The 13,805-nt window shown below is 44.9% G+C and overlaps 1 protein-coding gene across 2 annotated transcripts in view; it reads right to left on the bottom strand.

The window, feature by feature from the left end:
* ELAPOR2 (endosome-lysosome associated apoptosis and autophagy regulator family member 2) overlaps positions 1-13,059 on the bottom strand; it is a 174,097-nt gene extending 161,038 nt beyond the window's left edge. The window contains exon 1 of one of the 2 annotated variants that reach the window (XM_039219971.1): positions 12,764-13,059. Coding sequence is in view for 1 of the 2 variants with exons in the window: in XM_039219969.1 (XP_039075900.1) it covers positions 12,764-12,952 (189 nt within the window). In the remaining variant the exon portion in view is untranslated. The remainder of the gene's footprint in view (positions 1-12,763) is intronic. The other variant, XM_039219969.1, reaches the window with a different exon arrangement.
* Positions 13,060-13,805: the final 746 nt, after the last annotated feature.

The following is a 13,805-nucleotide window of genomic DNA, read 5'->3' on the forward strand; positions in this document are numbered from 1 at the left end:
AACCAAAAAGAACAGTCTATACTTAGAACAATTATGTTTGCCCATTATTCTAGCCTTTCAAATCATCTTGAATCCCAATTCTGCTTTCCAAGTCATTAGGCATCTTTCCCAGATTCTGACTTTACAAAATTTGGCTAAGCCTTCCCCAAACCAAACATCGATTAAATAGTAAAACAACAACTCAAAGATTAGACATTAAGATCAAAGGTACATAGGCCCCCTCTCTGTGGTTTTGCTTTTGGTGGTGTCAGTTACACATAATCAACCATGCCCAAGGCAGATGATCCCCCTCCTGATGTATAATCAGAAGGTCAACAGTAGCCTAATGCAATGTGGTCATTCACCTCATTTCACCCTTTATCTTCCCACACTATCACAAGAAGGGTGAGCATAGTAAAGTAAGACAGAGAGCACATTCATGTAACTTTTACTATAGTATACTGTTATAATTGTCCTATTTTATTATTTTTGTTGTTGATCTCTTATGCAGCCAAATTCATAACAAGCTTTGTGACAGGAATGTATGTATAGGAAGAAACACAGTATATATAGGGTTGGGTACTGTCCAGGGTATCAGGCATCCACTGGGGGTCTTGGAATGTATCCTCTATGGATGAGGGGGGAGGACTATAGCATTACACTGAAGACCTTGCTCCAGATTAGCACCAGTTCCTTAAATTAATAACTTTAGGGTACCTTTGTTCAAATAGCCAACAATTTGCCTAGTGATACCATCATTCAGCATCACGTCTGCTTCTTGCCCACAAGGATATGACATTTCAAACCCCTTACTAAACATCAAGAAACACCACGTGGGTATCATAGTCCAGATTTACTGGTGGTCAGCTACCCCTTCAAGCCTCAGCCAGCGTCTGCGCTATCACCGTACCGGCTATACCTTCTCAGTTTCATTCTCAATTGCTTTTGGCTCAGCTTGCTTTTTAAATGCCGGCATTTCCCAGAGCCCTCTCCTCAGCACACTGCTCTTGCTGCGCGCTAAGAGCCCAGGTGACCTCATCAACACCAGTAGCCTCAAGTACCTCTTATGTGCTCGTGGCTCACAAGCTGTCTCTCTGCTGCACTTGCAGACATCCAGCTGTCTCTGGGAGAGCACTGTTTGGAAGTCCCCTGGGCACTTTAAACTCATGAGGCCAATAATGAACTCATCCTCTTTCTTGCAGCCACCTGGCCTCCTCCTCCTAAATGTTCAATCTCAATGAAAGGCTGAGCAGATACCCTGCAGCCCAGGGCTAAATCCCTAGCAGTCCCTGGAGACTGCCATGTATCACTGAGTGCCACCACTGACCCTCCTGTCTGGTGCCCAGCTCTGACTTCTTGTTCTCCCCGTAGAAGAGGCAGCTGTCCTGTCCCCTAACTGATCTCCCTGCCTCCAATCAGATCCCTCTTTCATCGTTCTCCATTCACCAACAGAATAATCTGTCTAACCTGATGTCAGCAGCTCCCCGTAGCTTTCCTGCCTTCCCCACTAGCTAGCCATCTCTTGCCACTCCTTCCCATATGCCTTCACTCTAGCCCTTGAAATGGTCATAGGCATTAATTCCTCTGCGCTATTACATGACCTATTTTCTCTGGCAGAGAAATGCTGGCCTCTGTGCGTTCAGAAAGCACTTCGGGAAGTCTTTGAAAACTCAGCTCCAACGGCACTTTTCTCTGAGGCCAGGGCGCCCTAATCTGCTTCAGTTGCCCTTCTCTTTGTTTCTGTCTAAGCCCGTGCACAACTCCCTCACAGTACGTAACCCATCTGTACTATAATCATAGACATAGGTATTATGGATTTCCCAATGAGAGAAACACAGGATATGAACTCATTAAGTGCTAGATGAACAGATAAACATATGAATGGCCACCGAAAAAGAAGTAACCAAGAATGAAGTATGGCGGTCCTGAAATTTCAAAAACACAATCTTAGAACAAAAGACGGTCATTCCAAGCCCAAGAATTCTTAGTCATTTTGCAGTTGCTTTAGTAGTTTTGTCAGCTAAACACATGATAGACTTCATTTACTGGAGGAATTTAGTAAGGTACTGTGTACCAAACAGCAGTGTTTTTAAATATTAAATTTATTTCGGGGTGCCTGGGTGGCTCAGTCGGTTAAGCGTCTGACTTTGGCTCAGGTCATGATCTCACGGTTTGTGGGTTCAAGCCCCACATAGGGCTCTGTACTGACAGCTAGCTCAGAGCCTGGAGCCTGCTTCTGATTCTGTGTCTCCCTCTCTCTCTGACCCTCCCCTGCTCATGCTGTCTCTCTCTCTCTCTCTCTCAGAAATAAATAAAAAACATTAAAAAAAATTTTTTTTAATTAAATTTATTTCTAAGGGAATCTGAGTGGCTCAGTCAGTTAAGCATCTGATTCTTGGTTTCAACTCAGGTCATGATCTCACGGTTCATGAGACCAAGGCTGAGAGATTGGAACCTACGTGGGATTCTCTCTCTCTCAAAATAAATAATTAAACTTAAAAAAATAAATAAAAATTAAATTTATTCCTATTTGATGTGCTAAGCAAAGGGTAATTCCACAGATTTTTAGACCATATATTTTTATGGTCTAAATAATTAACTGCTTTCTCTGGGTATTATATTATCTCAAGACATGTGGACAGGAAAAAAAATCTAGGGAAATATATTCTCAGTGTATATTGAATGGTATCCTTACTAAAATGAGGAGTTCATATAGGTAAGAAAAAACATTAAATGAAAACATCTAAACAGAAAATTCTCCAAAAAGCTAACTGATATGAAAAATACTGAGCCTCAGTAGTGATTAAATAAATGTAAATCACATCAATGAGACAGCTTTTCCACCATCAAGTTAGTAACAATAAATAACAATTTCCCATGTTGCCCAGGATATAGTTCATATCCTCTGACCTTTCTGCTGCAAATAATCTTCAACAGTAAGAAATTCAGACAATGTTTTATGTTGTTATAACATTTTTACATTACAAACAATTAAAACACTCAGTGCCCCAAATTAAAGTTACTCATCATTCAAGAAGCATGTATTAAGCATTTACTGTCTCAAGCCCTGTTTGAGATGCCAGGAATAAAGTAGCTTATTTTCAAAGAGGAAGAAAGAGAGGGGAAGGGAGGAAGGAACTGGCTTGTCTTGATGGAGCTTACAACTTACTGAGGGGATAGGTCATAAAAACAAAAAAAAAGTGATTAGAATATACTTTAAAATGGATGCTGAAAAGTGCTGTGGAGAAAAATAAAAGCATGAAATTAGGATAGAAAGGAGGAGGCTGCTATTTTTTAACAAGTGGCCAGAGAAAGCCTTCCTGAGAAGATGACAACTGAGTAGAAACCTGAAGCACATGAGGGAGAAAGCCAAGCAAATAGCTGAGTGAAGGAAGTTCCAAGCAGACCAAAGAGCTGGAGCAGAGGCCCTGAGAAAGGAGCTCACATAAAACATTCTACAAAGAACAAGGAGCCTGGAGTGGCTGAAGCAGAGTGAAGAATGGAGAGAGTAGTATGAGACAGGCTTTCTCAATCCTCATTAGAGGCTTAATGGGAGGTTGGGCCACGTTGGGTCCTGTAAGCCACCACCAGAGCTTTGGTTCTGAATGAAGCCTTAGAAGAGCTATGAGTAGTAGAGTAACACTTTTTAGGACTTAGGTTTTAAGGTGGTCTCTTAAGTGCTCTGTTGAGATTACACTAAAGGAGATCCAGATGGGAAGTTTTGATGGAAGCAAGAGACGATGGTGGCATGGCCCAGAAGGTGAAAAGTTCTGACGCTAACTACATTGAACCAGAGACAACAGGGTTTGCTGATGGACTGGATATAGGAAGTAGGAGAAAAGTCTGTGGCGACGCTAAAGTTTTAGGCCTGAGCCACTGGAAGGGAGGAGTTCTCACTAGATGAAATAGGGAAAGAGTAGGTTTGGGGCAATATCAGAAGCTCAGGTTCAAATGTGTCGGGTTTGAGGTCAACTATCCAAGTGGAGACACCAGTGCTGTGATAGCTGGGAATCCAGGGAAAGGTCCAGTGAGGAGAGATGTAAACCTGAGAGCTGTCCACATGCAGATGGTATTTAAAGCTGAGAAACTAGATGATATCACCAAGAGTGTGAGGATGACAAAAAAAAGATAGGAGGGCCAAGGGTTAAGCCTGGAAAGCCCCAATATAAGGAAGTCAGGGAGAGACAGAACCAGTAATAACTGAAGAATCACAGTATAGAGAAAAGCCAAGAGCGTGAGGTGTGCTTGAAGCCAAGCACAAGTTTTTGGTGGTAACAGAGCAATCAAGACCAGGGTATCTAATAAGGCAGGTAAAGGTGAGAAAAAACAACTGGATTTAGCAAAGAAAAGGTCATTGCTGACCTATACAAGAGCATGTGCAGTGAAATGATAAAGTAAATGACTTATAAGTAAACATGGGCAGACATTCAAATGATGCAGTATTTTGCAATGTATTACATATTAAGATATTTTATAACTATTATGGAAATATTTACAGTGTTAGTGGCATTTGGAAAATGGTTACAAGAGAGGAAAAGATACAATATGAGATCACTTGTGGTTTTGAAAAGAAAAACTATATGCAAGTACAAATGTGCTAAAACACTAATACCAGATATCCCCAAGTGGAAGAACTACAGCTGACTTTTTTTATACTTTATTTTCTAAATTTTTCACAATGCACAATTTCCATGATTAGAAAAAATACACCTAGGGCCACCTGGGTGGCTCAGTCGGTTAAGTGCTCAACTTCAATTCAGGTCATGACCTTGTCCTTCTTGAGTTCAAGCCCTGAGATGGGCTCTGTACTGACAGCTAAGAGCCTGGGCCTGCTTCAGATTCATTCTCTCTCTCTCTCTCTCTCTCTCTCTCTCTACCCCTTCCCCACTCGTGCTCTGTCTCTCAAAAATAAATAAAACATTAAAAAATTTTTAAAGAAAAAAGTATACTCCTATAAAATACTTTTGTATGCAAACAAATTTCCTAGCCACCTCCTAGCCCTTTCATACTTCAATCTATTCCTTCAGAAACACCGTTCCTAACTTAAACACACATAATAACTACTATCTGGCATTGCATTAAAATTTACAAAGCATTTTCAAGTTCATTAGATTCTCCCAGTAACTCTAATGTAGATAAGGCAGGAGTTACTATATCCATTTTCAAAGAAAGACTCAAAGAGGATGATTTGCACACAGTCATATAAAACCGCAACAGAGCAGAGATTTGAATATTCTTTGCTCACCTTTGCTTCTACACCTACTCTAACAAGACACTTCGCAGCTGAAGCAAAGTATACACAACGCTCTCCTCCTCTTAAGTAGCAAACATTGGAAAATATTAACCTAAAAGGCTGACCATGTTTTCCTATTTCAATGTCTATTTCGGAGAGAAACACTCATTAATTTCCATGTTTGCTTCTTCCCTTAGGCCTTAGGCTCCTACAGAGGTATACAATGGCCTCTGCATCCTGTAGGAGCAGCAGCACCCGGCCAGCACCGGGCATATAGAAGATTAACAGAGAAATGCTTGTTGATACACTTCATGGTCATGGGAGGAGCTCATGCCCCACTGGATGTGATTATTGCAGAAGCGTCTAAGATGCCTGGCAGAAACAGCAATCAGCTTGAGTTACAGCTGAAGGAGTTGTAAGGATGAAACAGACCCCTGGGCTTAAGGGAACTAAACTGCACTCCTCCCTTTAGAACTAGGACAGTGGTTTGCCTACTTCAGGATTTAACATAAGCCCCTGGAGAGCTGGTTGTAACACAGACTGCTGGGCGATCACCCCAGGGCTTCTGATTTAGCAGGTTGTGTGCAAGGCCCAAGAACTTGCATTTCTTACAAGTTTCCAGATAATGTTAACACTACCACTCCTAGGATCCCACTTTGAGAACCACTGACCTAGAGAAAAGAGCTATAAAAGTGAAGATCTGAAAAGGCAATAAACAGTTTCCTGAACTCCACAGCTATACACTGAATTAAGAATAAACTACAATATATTCTGTTCACTGGGTTTTTATTTCAGAGTCTTAAATCGGTACAAATGAGAGAAGATGTCAATTAAGATTAAATGTACTATAAAGATCAATTTCTTTTTATAATTGAAAAAGTGGAAGCCACCCACACTACTTTATTTTCAAGGCAGTGATTAGTGCTGCCGGAAAACAGGACCTACATCTTACTCATCTTTAAAACCTCTAAAGTGTCTGAAACATAAAGATATTTAATCACTATTTGTTGAAAAAGATGATGAAATCCTGCCCTCAATGAGCATATCGTGTACTTGGGGATGAGGGAGGATGTTCAGAGCCTCTAGGAAAGCATGTGAACCTTTGCATGACTTAGAAAATAACATCCCTTCTGGACATTGGAAAACGGTATTCTTTCCTGCAGATGGACCAGACCCGTGCCAGGTAGGCTGGCTGGCCACACGCACCCTGGAACTGTTCTAGCTCTTACCTGCCCCCATAGCAGGGTGTCCTTCCACAGGGCACAACTCACCCGTCTGCACAGGATGGTCCTGCGTGTGCAAAACATCGGTAGAACAGCATACACATGCCCAAGAGTAAACAGTGGGCTGTGATAAGAACTCAGAGAAAAGATCCTTTGTCTTTAGCAGTTAAAGGGCTGAGGGGTTAAAGAAGGATATAGGAATTAACCTTGGGCAGGAGGCTTCCTTTGTCTGAGATGTTCTATCACCACCAAGGACAGCCTTCATCCAACAAAACCCTTGCCCTTCCTTTAGGTCTTGACTTAAACGTCTTTTCCTCAGGAATCACCGCGACCCCAGACTAGAAGAGCTGTACACCCTTCCTGTACACAGCAAATCATGTCACTATGGCAAACATGATTATATGATGGATGGTGGTGTTTTGATTCTGCCCTCCCAAGATTATAAAGCTCGGGGCCATACGTATGGTGTGTCACTTCACCACCACCAGTACCTGGTAGCCAAGTACACAATACATAGGGGTTTAATACTGAAATATTACACATAGCTTAGGAATGCAAAAATGGACAAGAACTAGCCATAACTTCTTCTAGGGGGAGGATAAGGCAACAGAAATTGCCTGGTATTTTCTGACAAAAAAGAAGAAGATCCAAGACATTTCTGAAGAATACACTAGAATAGGAAAATGTGCCACTCTATACTATGCTCTGCTATTTCCATCCCTTGTGCTAAAATATGACACTTCACAGAACTGTCAACTCTTAGTTTTACATTGTAAATATTGATGGTGTGAATACTTGTTCGCATTTGCCTAAAACATGAGAAATGGTTCTCAGAACTTGAAACGGAAAATTCACCTCCACAAGCCTAACACACAAGATTAATTATGTCAACTGCTTGAAAACAGAGGTTGAGTCGAGACAGTGTGACTTCAGAATCTCTGACATCCTCACCCATAGCCCATGACCTTCAGAGACCACCTGCTGAAAGGATGTTCTCAACTGCTGCCATCCAATTCGGAAACAGAATACATGGCCATTTGCAATTCTTCTGACTTATGCAGACCTGGAAGACCCCATCCCTCACCTAATCTACAAAGTCTGTAAAATAAAGTTCTGTTCTATCACTCCTGCCTCACCTCCCAGTTAATACTCAAGCCATCCCCACCATTCCACAGGAACCACTCTGGCACTGAGTACCAACAACCTAATGGTCAGATTCAATCTTCTATTCAATCCTCATCTTAACTTGAGTTTCTTTGGGCAACTGACACCACAACCACCCCTTTCTTCTTCCAAGGCTATTCTCACCTTCCTCACACTCTGTACGGACCGTTTCGCTTATGCTGGCATTATTTACACGTCTCCTTTGTGGATGCCTCAGTTTCTGCTGCCTTTAGTGTTAGTAAAACCCAAGTCTGACCTTTCATCCTCTTTGTTCTCACTCCCTGGATGATCATCCAATCCAGCAGTTTCAACCATGTCTTTTTTTCAAGTTCAAGTGAACTTGAACAGACCCCTGAGTGACAGGGCCTTATACCCAACTGTCTACTGACCAACTCTACTTAAAGTCAACCTCTCCAGAACCAAGGTCCTCATCTGGTCTTCCTCACTTTCTTTCTCATGGAGGTTAGAGGCACCATCTTCTTGTCAAGCCAGGACCTGGCATTTCCTCATCCTCCAGATCCACTTACTGGAAATTCTACCTTCTAACAGCGCACCTCCTTTGCCATCTTCATGGCTACTTCTTAGCTGAGGTCCATCACCCTTTACTTGGACTATTGTAATTGCTCCTAGCAGGTCTCACCCCTTTCTATCTCCTAGTCCTCTAATATGGATTCCATATTGTTGCCAAAGTAGAGCATATTTTATTGCTCCTGATTTTTACATCTTTCTATTGATCCCCATCACCTACCAAATAAAGATCAGCTTATTAGCATGATATGAGCTCCCCTATAGATCAAGCTTCTTCTGCTTGCCTCCCAGACTCATCTCTCACCAAGTGCTGTTATCCAGTTACAAGCTATTATTCTAACACAACACCATGTGGTTTTGTCTATCTGCCCTTTTTCAATCTGTATTCTATACCAGAACTGTCCTTCCTAGCCCACACTCACATCTGACCCTTGTCTGCTTGGCAAATTCCTCTTCATCTTTCAGGTCTCATCCACTTACTCTACAAGGCCTTTTATGACCTTCCTCACTAGATGTCACCTCCCCTTACTTCTCTCATGGCACCAAATCAATTCACTGCAATTGTTTACATTTCTGTCTCATCCTTACCCAATTAAATTTTATATTTTAATTTGTAATTTCACATCATCTGACATGTTGCCTGCCACATAGTATAAGCTCAATAAATGCCTGTGAAATAAAAACTGTTGGCAGAAGATCATCATTCTCAAGATTCAGAGACCAGTAGAATTGTATTATGCAGGATTTGAGAGCAGTGAACTAAGAATCAAGCTATTTTGTGATTTAGTTTTAAAAATTTAAATAATGCATACATAATCCACTTACTTCTGTTCTTTTTTACTCTCATGCACTCTATCTGCTAATACCTTACTCCAACTCTGAATCATCTGTTGGCCTTTATCATTTTTTTCCTCTGGCAGTTCCATTAAGTCCTATTATTCAATGAGTCAAAAATTCCATTCAATTCTTGGATAAGCCCATCCTCCGAAGAAGCTCTGAAATCTCCCCATAGACCCTTCCTGAAATAACAGAATCTAGGTCCACTAATCCAGCAATAATCAACTCTCACATTTACATAGATTCTTTTCCTTTAATATATATCAATTTCATCCTCACAACAGAAATAGTAGGTCAGTTTTTATTACTGTCATTTTTCAAGCCATGAAACGATGCCAAGAAATCCAGAGGAGGCTTACCCTTCATAACTTTCCCCACGCACAGCCCTGAGGAATTAATTCTGCACCTTCTGCCGTCCAGCCTTCCTAATTTTTTTCTTTAAGCACAATTACCCAAGTCACATTCTCTTGTCCTCCCTCTGCTGGCACCCTGACTTTACATTTTATTTCTGTCTCCCAACCTATAGCCTTCCTGTCTGTACCCGCACGTCCACTCTGCTGATCGGATCACCAGCTGAGTATTCCAAAGCATTTTTCTCCCCTTCTTGGCTCCACAATCCAATGAATTGACAAAGGAAGTTGTATTTTATGAGTTTCACCCCTGAGTCCAATGCTCTGAAAAAAATCTAAGTGAAACCATAACCCAGTTGTCTTTTTTTTTCCCCTAAACTCCAGCAATTATAACTTGACTAGTCCCAGGCCAGTTTCCTGTGCTGCTCTTTTTCCTTCTCTTGCTTTCCTCCAAAACCAAGCAAGGAAAATCAGAGTCTATCGAAGTCAGTTAATCATGACTACTTTTATAAGAATATGATCAATGAGGGTGAGACTCAAGCTCCTGGGGGGAAAAAATCAGATTTAGAATTACAGACTTTTCCATCGTTTTCAACATTCTCTCAGGTTACTGAGAGCTGGCCTTTGTTTCCAGTCTCTGACCACCCACTGTACCCTCATATGCTCCTCTCCAGCTCACAGTTTATTGTGGTCACTCATCTCCATTTTTTTTAAACCTTATTTTAAGAGAGAGAGCACGTGAGCACACATGGGAGGGGCAAAGAAAGAGGGAGAGAGAAAATCTCAAACAGGCTCCTTACCATCAGTGCAAAACCAATGTGGAGCTCAAACTCACAAACCTGCATCACCTGAGCAGAAATCAAGAGTCAGTAACTTAACCAACTGAGACACCCAGGTTCCCCACCTCTGTTTCTGTTACTAAATAGTGGAAAGGGATAAACGGACAAGAGTGAACACAAAATAGTTACTTTAGGTCTGTGCTCACAGGAGTGAGCCTAGAATTCCACACCTCTATTTCAGAGGACACCTCCCCCCTACCTCTCAGGGCAAGCATACCCTTACCCTCAGAGCCTGAAAAACACCTGCCCTTCTCCCTTTCCTCTTAAAAATGTCAGAGAGAAACCGTAATCAATTCTATAACACTGTCTCAGCTAGTTGGTCCAGATGCCCAGGAGCAGATTTTGCCCCTATGAGCCTCCCTGGCCTCTCCAATTTCCAAAGAAAGCTCTCACTCCCAGTCAGTCATCTCACAAATGCTGCCAGTCATCAGAAAGAATATAAATGGATCTGTGCAGCACCATTTCTAAAAACACAACCAGCCACAGGCAAGCTCAATACAATCCTCCTCTATGAGTCATCTATTCCCACTTTTGGGGGGGAAATTCAAACGAGACCCCAAGGAATTGAGTCACATGCAATTTCTAAAGTTAATGCAACAAAGGGCTAGGATTAATTGAAGAGAGCATTCCTCAAGGTTCTGTCACCATCCTGCCTCTCATTTCAATATTTCTTCATTAAGCTGCAGACTCCTGTTCTTTCTAGGTGTACCTGTGTGGTCCGTGTGATCATCTCAAGGATCAGTCTAGTTGTAGTGACCAAAATCGGCCTACCTTTCTCCCTGAAGGTGCAAGTAGATTCCTCATTACTAAGCGTTAATGTTACAAGACTTCTCATTTCAGAAAGAAAAGAAGTATGTTGTGTATATTAAGGCTGGGGGCTGGAGGCTGGGCTTTAGGTTTGTCCTGTTATAACGGTTCAATCCGAGGCTGCCCAAGAAGCAGCTTTCCATGGAAACGAGGAGGAACAGGTCACTCCCAGGTGATAGGTAAAGTTGGCGAACACAGATTACACCACTAATTATATTGATAAACTCGGAAGTTAAACACAGCTGTTTGCTGAGAGCACGCACTGATTTCCCCAACTGCAACACTTCTGCGTGCTCCCACACATGCCTTTGATCGGATTCTCTCTCATTTCCGTCTGTCCTGGCACTTGCACTATGGGAGAGGAGGAGGAAAATCCAAGGAAGATTGACGATGTCCAGCACCACACACAAATACTCTGTCATTCAAGCCCGGGTAAAATTCAGAAGTACAGCATTCGCACACAAAGGAACAGCGTCTGGCCTTTCTTCCCAGAAGGGCTATGGGCTAACCTATTTTTGCTATTTTATTTTTGCAAAAATTAAAATGACCCATCACCCCGATTCCTCGCTATCTTCCTAAAAACAGTATTCACTCCTCATATCCTGCCCAAGGTAATCACTCAAAGTAGGTCAGAAATGTTGCTTCCTTCCCCTCATTGATTTTCATTAAGAGGATGCACTTTCGGGGCGCCTGGGTGGCTTAGTCGGTTAAGCGTACGACTTTCGCTTAGGTCATGATCTCGCGGTTTGTGGGTTCGAGCCCCGCGTCAGGCTCTGTGCTGACTGCCAGCTCAGAACCTGGAGCCTGTTTCAGTCTGTGACACCCTCTCTCTCTGACCCTCCCCTGCTCACGCTGTCTCTCTCTCTCTCTCTCTCCTAGAAATAAATAAATAAATAAAATAAAAAAAAAAAAAAGAGGATGCACTTTCTGGAACACTAAAAGGAAAGTTAAACACCCAATACAAGTACCGATGACAACCCCTGTAAATTTTTGGCCCGTTAAGTCCAGCTCCCGTAAAAGCAGGAGAAAATCTCATCACCCGTCACTTAAGTCTTTCTGGCTGTAAATAAACAATAATCTCGAACCACAAATTAAACAGTGGCAAAGCTTCATCCAGACGAACACCTCCCAAAAGCAGCATATTCACTGTCTTTTCTAATTTTCTAGATCGCCAACCCGCCTCTTCCCTAAGTACACTCTTTTATTCTCCCTAATTCATACCCATACTTTGCCAGAAGGATGCCAAGTGATACCACACACTGGCTTAGCAAGTCCCCAGGGCCTTAATCAGGACGCTGAGCGTGGGCGAGGGAGAAGACGGGGTTTGTAGAGACCCCCACCGGATCTAGGGGAAGCCAGGGGGGTGGAGAAAGGGGGAGGAGGGGCGGGGGGAGCGGGAAACCCTCGCGTGGCCGGATCTGGCTCTCTGCGAGACGGGTCTCCAAATCCCAGTACTGGGGCTCCCCAGTCTCCCCGCCATCCCACTCGCTGAGACCTCTCCCAAGGCCCCAGGTCGTCAAGCCCGGCACTCCGAAGAGGGCGCCGCAAAGTCCTTCAGAGCCCTCGGAACAGAGCGCGAACAGAAAAAGCATCACCCAAAACACAGCAAAGCCACACACCCTCTCTCGGCCAGCCTCCCGGGGCGGGCAACTTCATCCCTGCAACAAACGAAAGCCCCAGTCCTCCAAGGGAGGCAAAAGGCGACGGCACGGAGGGACGACCTGGCGCCGGCCTCGCCCCTCTCTGCCCGCCCGTCCTCCCCCGCCCCCGCCAACTCCAGGTAAAGGGCCAGGTGCGGCTCACCTCCAGGCAAGGAGGAAGCGGGCGGCCGGAGGAGGGCGGCAGGTCCCCAGCCCAGGCCGCCCGGCAGCCGGCGAGCGCCCAGCAGCAAATCCAGGCGGGGCTCCAGGGCGGCGGGAGCCCGCAGCGGGGAGCCCCCGCCCGCCGCCCCGGGCCCCTCCCCCGCGCCGGCCCCGGGGCCGGGAGCCGCATCTCCGTCCCGCTGCGGTCGGCCGGCCGGCAGGAAGGCAGCCTCCCCGGTGCGGCGCGCTCGGCTCGCCGCCTGCCCGCGCGCCGGCTCCCAGCTCGGCTGCGCTCGCGGCCGGGCAGCCGGCGCCGGTGCTCCCGTCACGCCGGAGGGAGGGACCGCGGGGCGCGGGCGCGGCGCGGGGGCGGGGCGCGGGGCGGGGACGCGGGAGCCCGGGCGCAGGTGGCGCGGGCGGGGGCTGCGGCCCGGCCCCGCGCGTCCAGGCCCGAGGGGCTGCGCCGCCGCGGGGGGGCGAGCGAGGTCGGGGTCCCTCTTGGTAAGCCCGCGGCCCGCCAGGAGGGGCGCTCCGGGGACGCAGCCGGAGGGAAACGCTGGACATCGGGATATTGTTCATCCGGCGGCGCGTCTTTGAAACCTCCCTACTGACCCGAATCCCACACGCTCACAGATGCGCCCCAGGAACAGCCCTGGGTGAGGATCCAAGCTAGAGGGCGTCAGATCGAATTTTAAAGCGATTAGGATTTGCGTGAAATGGCAGGGAGAAAGGAGGAATGAAATATCAATGCAGTGGGGGATTCAGTTTTCTCACCTTTGTAACGAAAATAGTAACCATACCCTACCCCCTTAGGGTTGTGAAGAGAATTAAATTAATTGACGCCTATAAAGCATTTAAGGGAGTGCCTGGCAAGCAGTAGATGCGGTACGTGTTGGTAGTGGTAGTGGCAGTAACCACAAGTACGGCTACTATTGGTGTCATTTCGTGGGGAAACCGTGTAACCTTGGGCAAAGAAAGCCCTTTTGTTTCTGGACGAAGCAGATTTTCTAGAAGTACAATTACTGGCGTAGTCTTCATATTTT

Source organism: Hyaena hyaena, unplaced genomic scaffold (genome assembly GCF_003009895.1).
Source record: "Hyaena hyaena isolate Hyena2069 unplaced genomic scaffold, ASM300989v1 scaffold_858, whole genome shotgun sequence".
In the NCBI taxonomy this organism is placed as follows: Eukaryota; Metazoa; Chordata; class Mammalia; order Carnivora; family Hyaenidae; genus Hyaena; species Hyaena hyaena.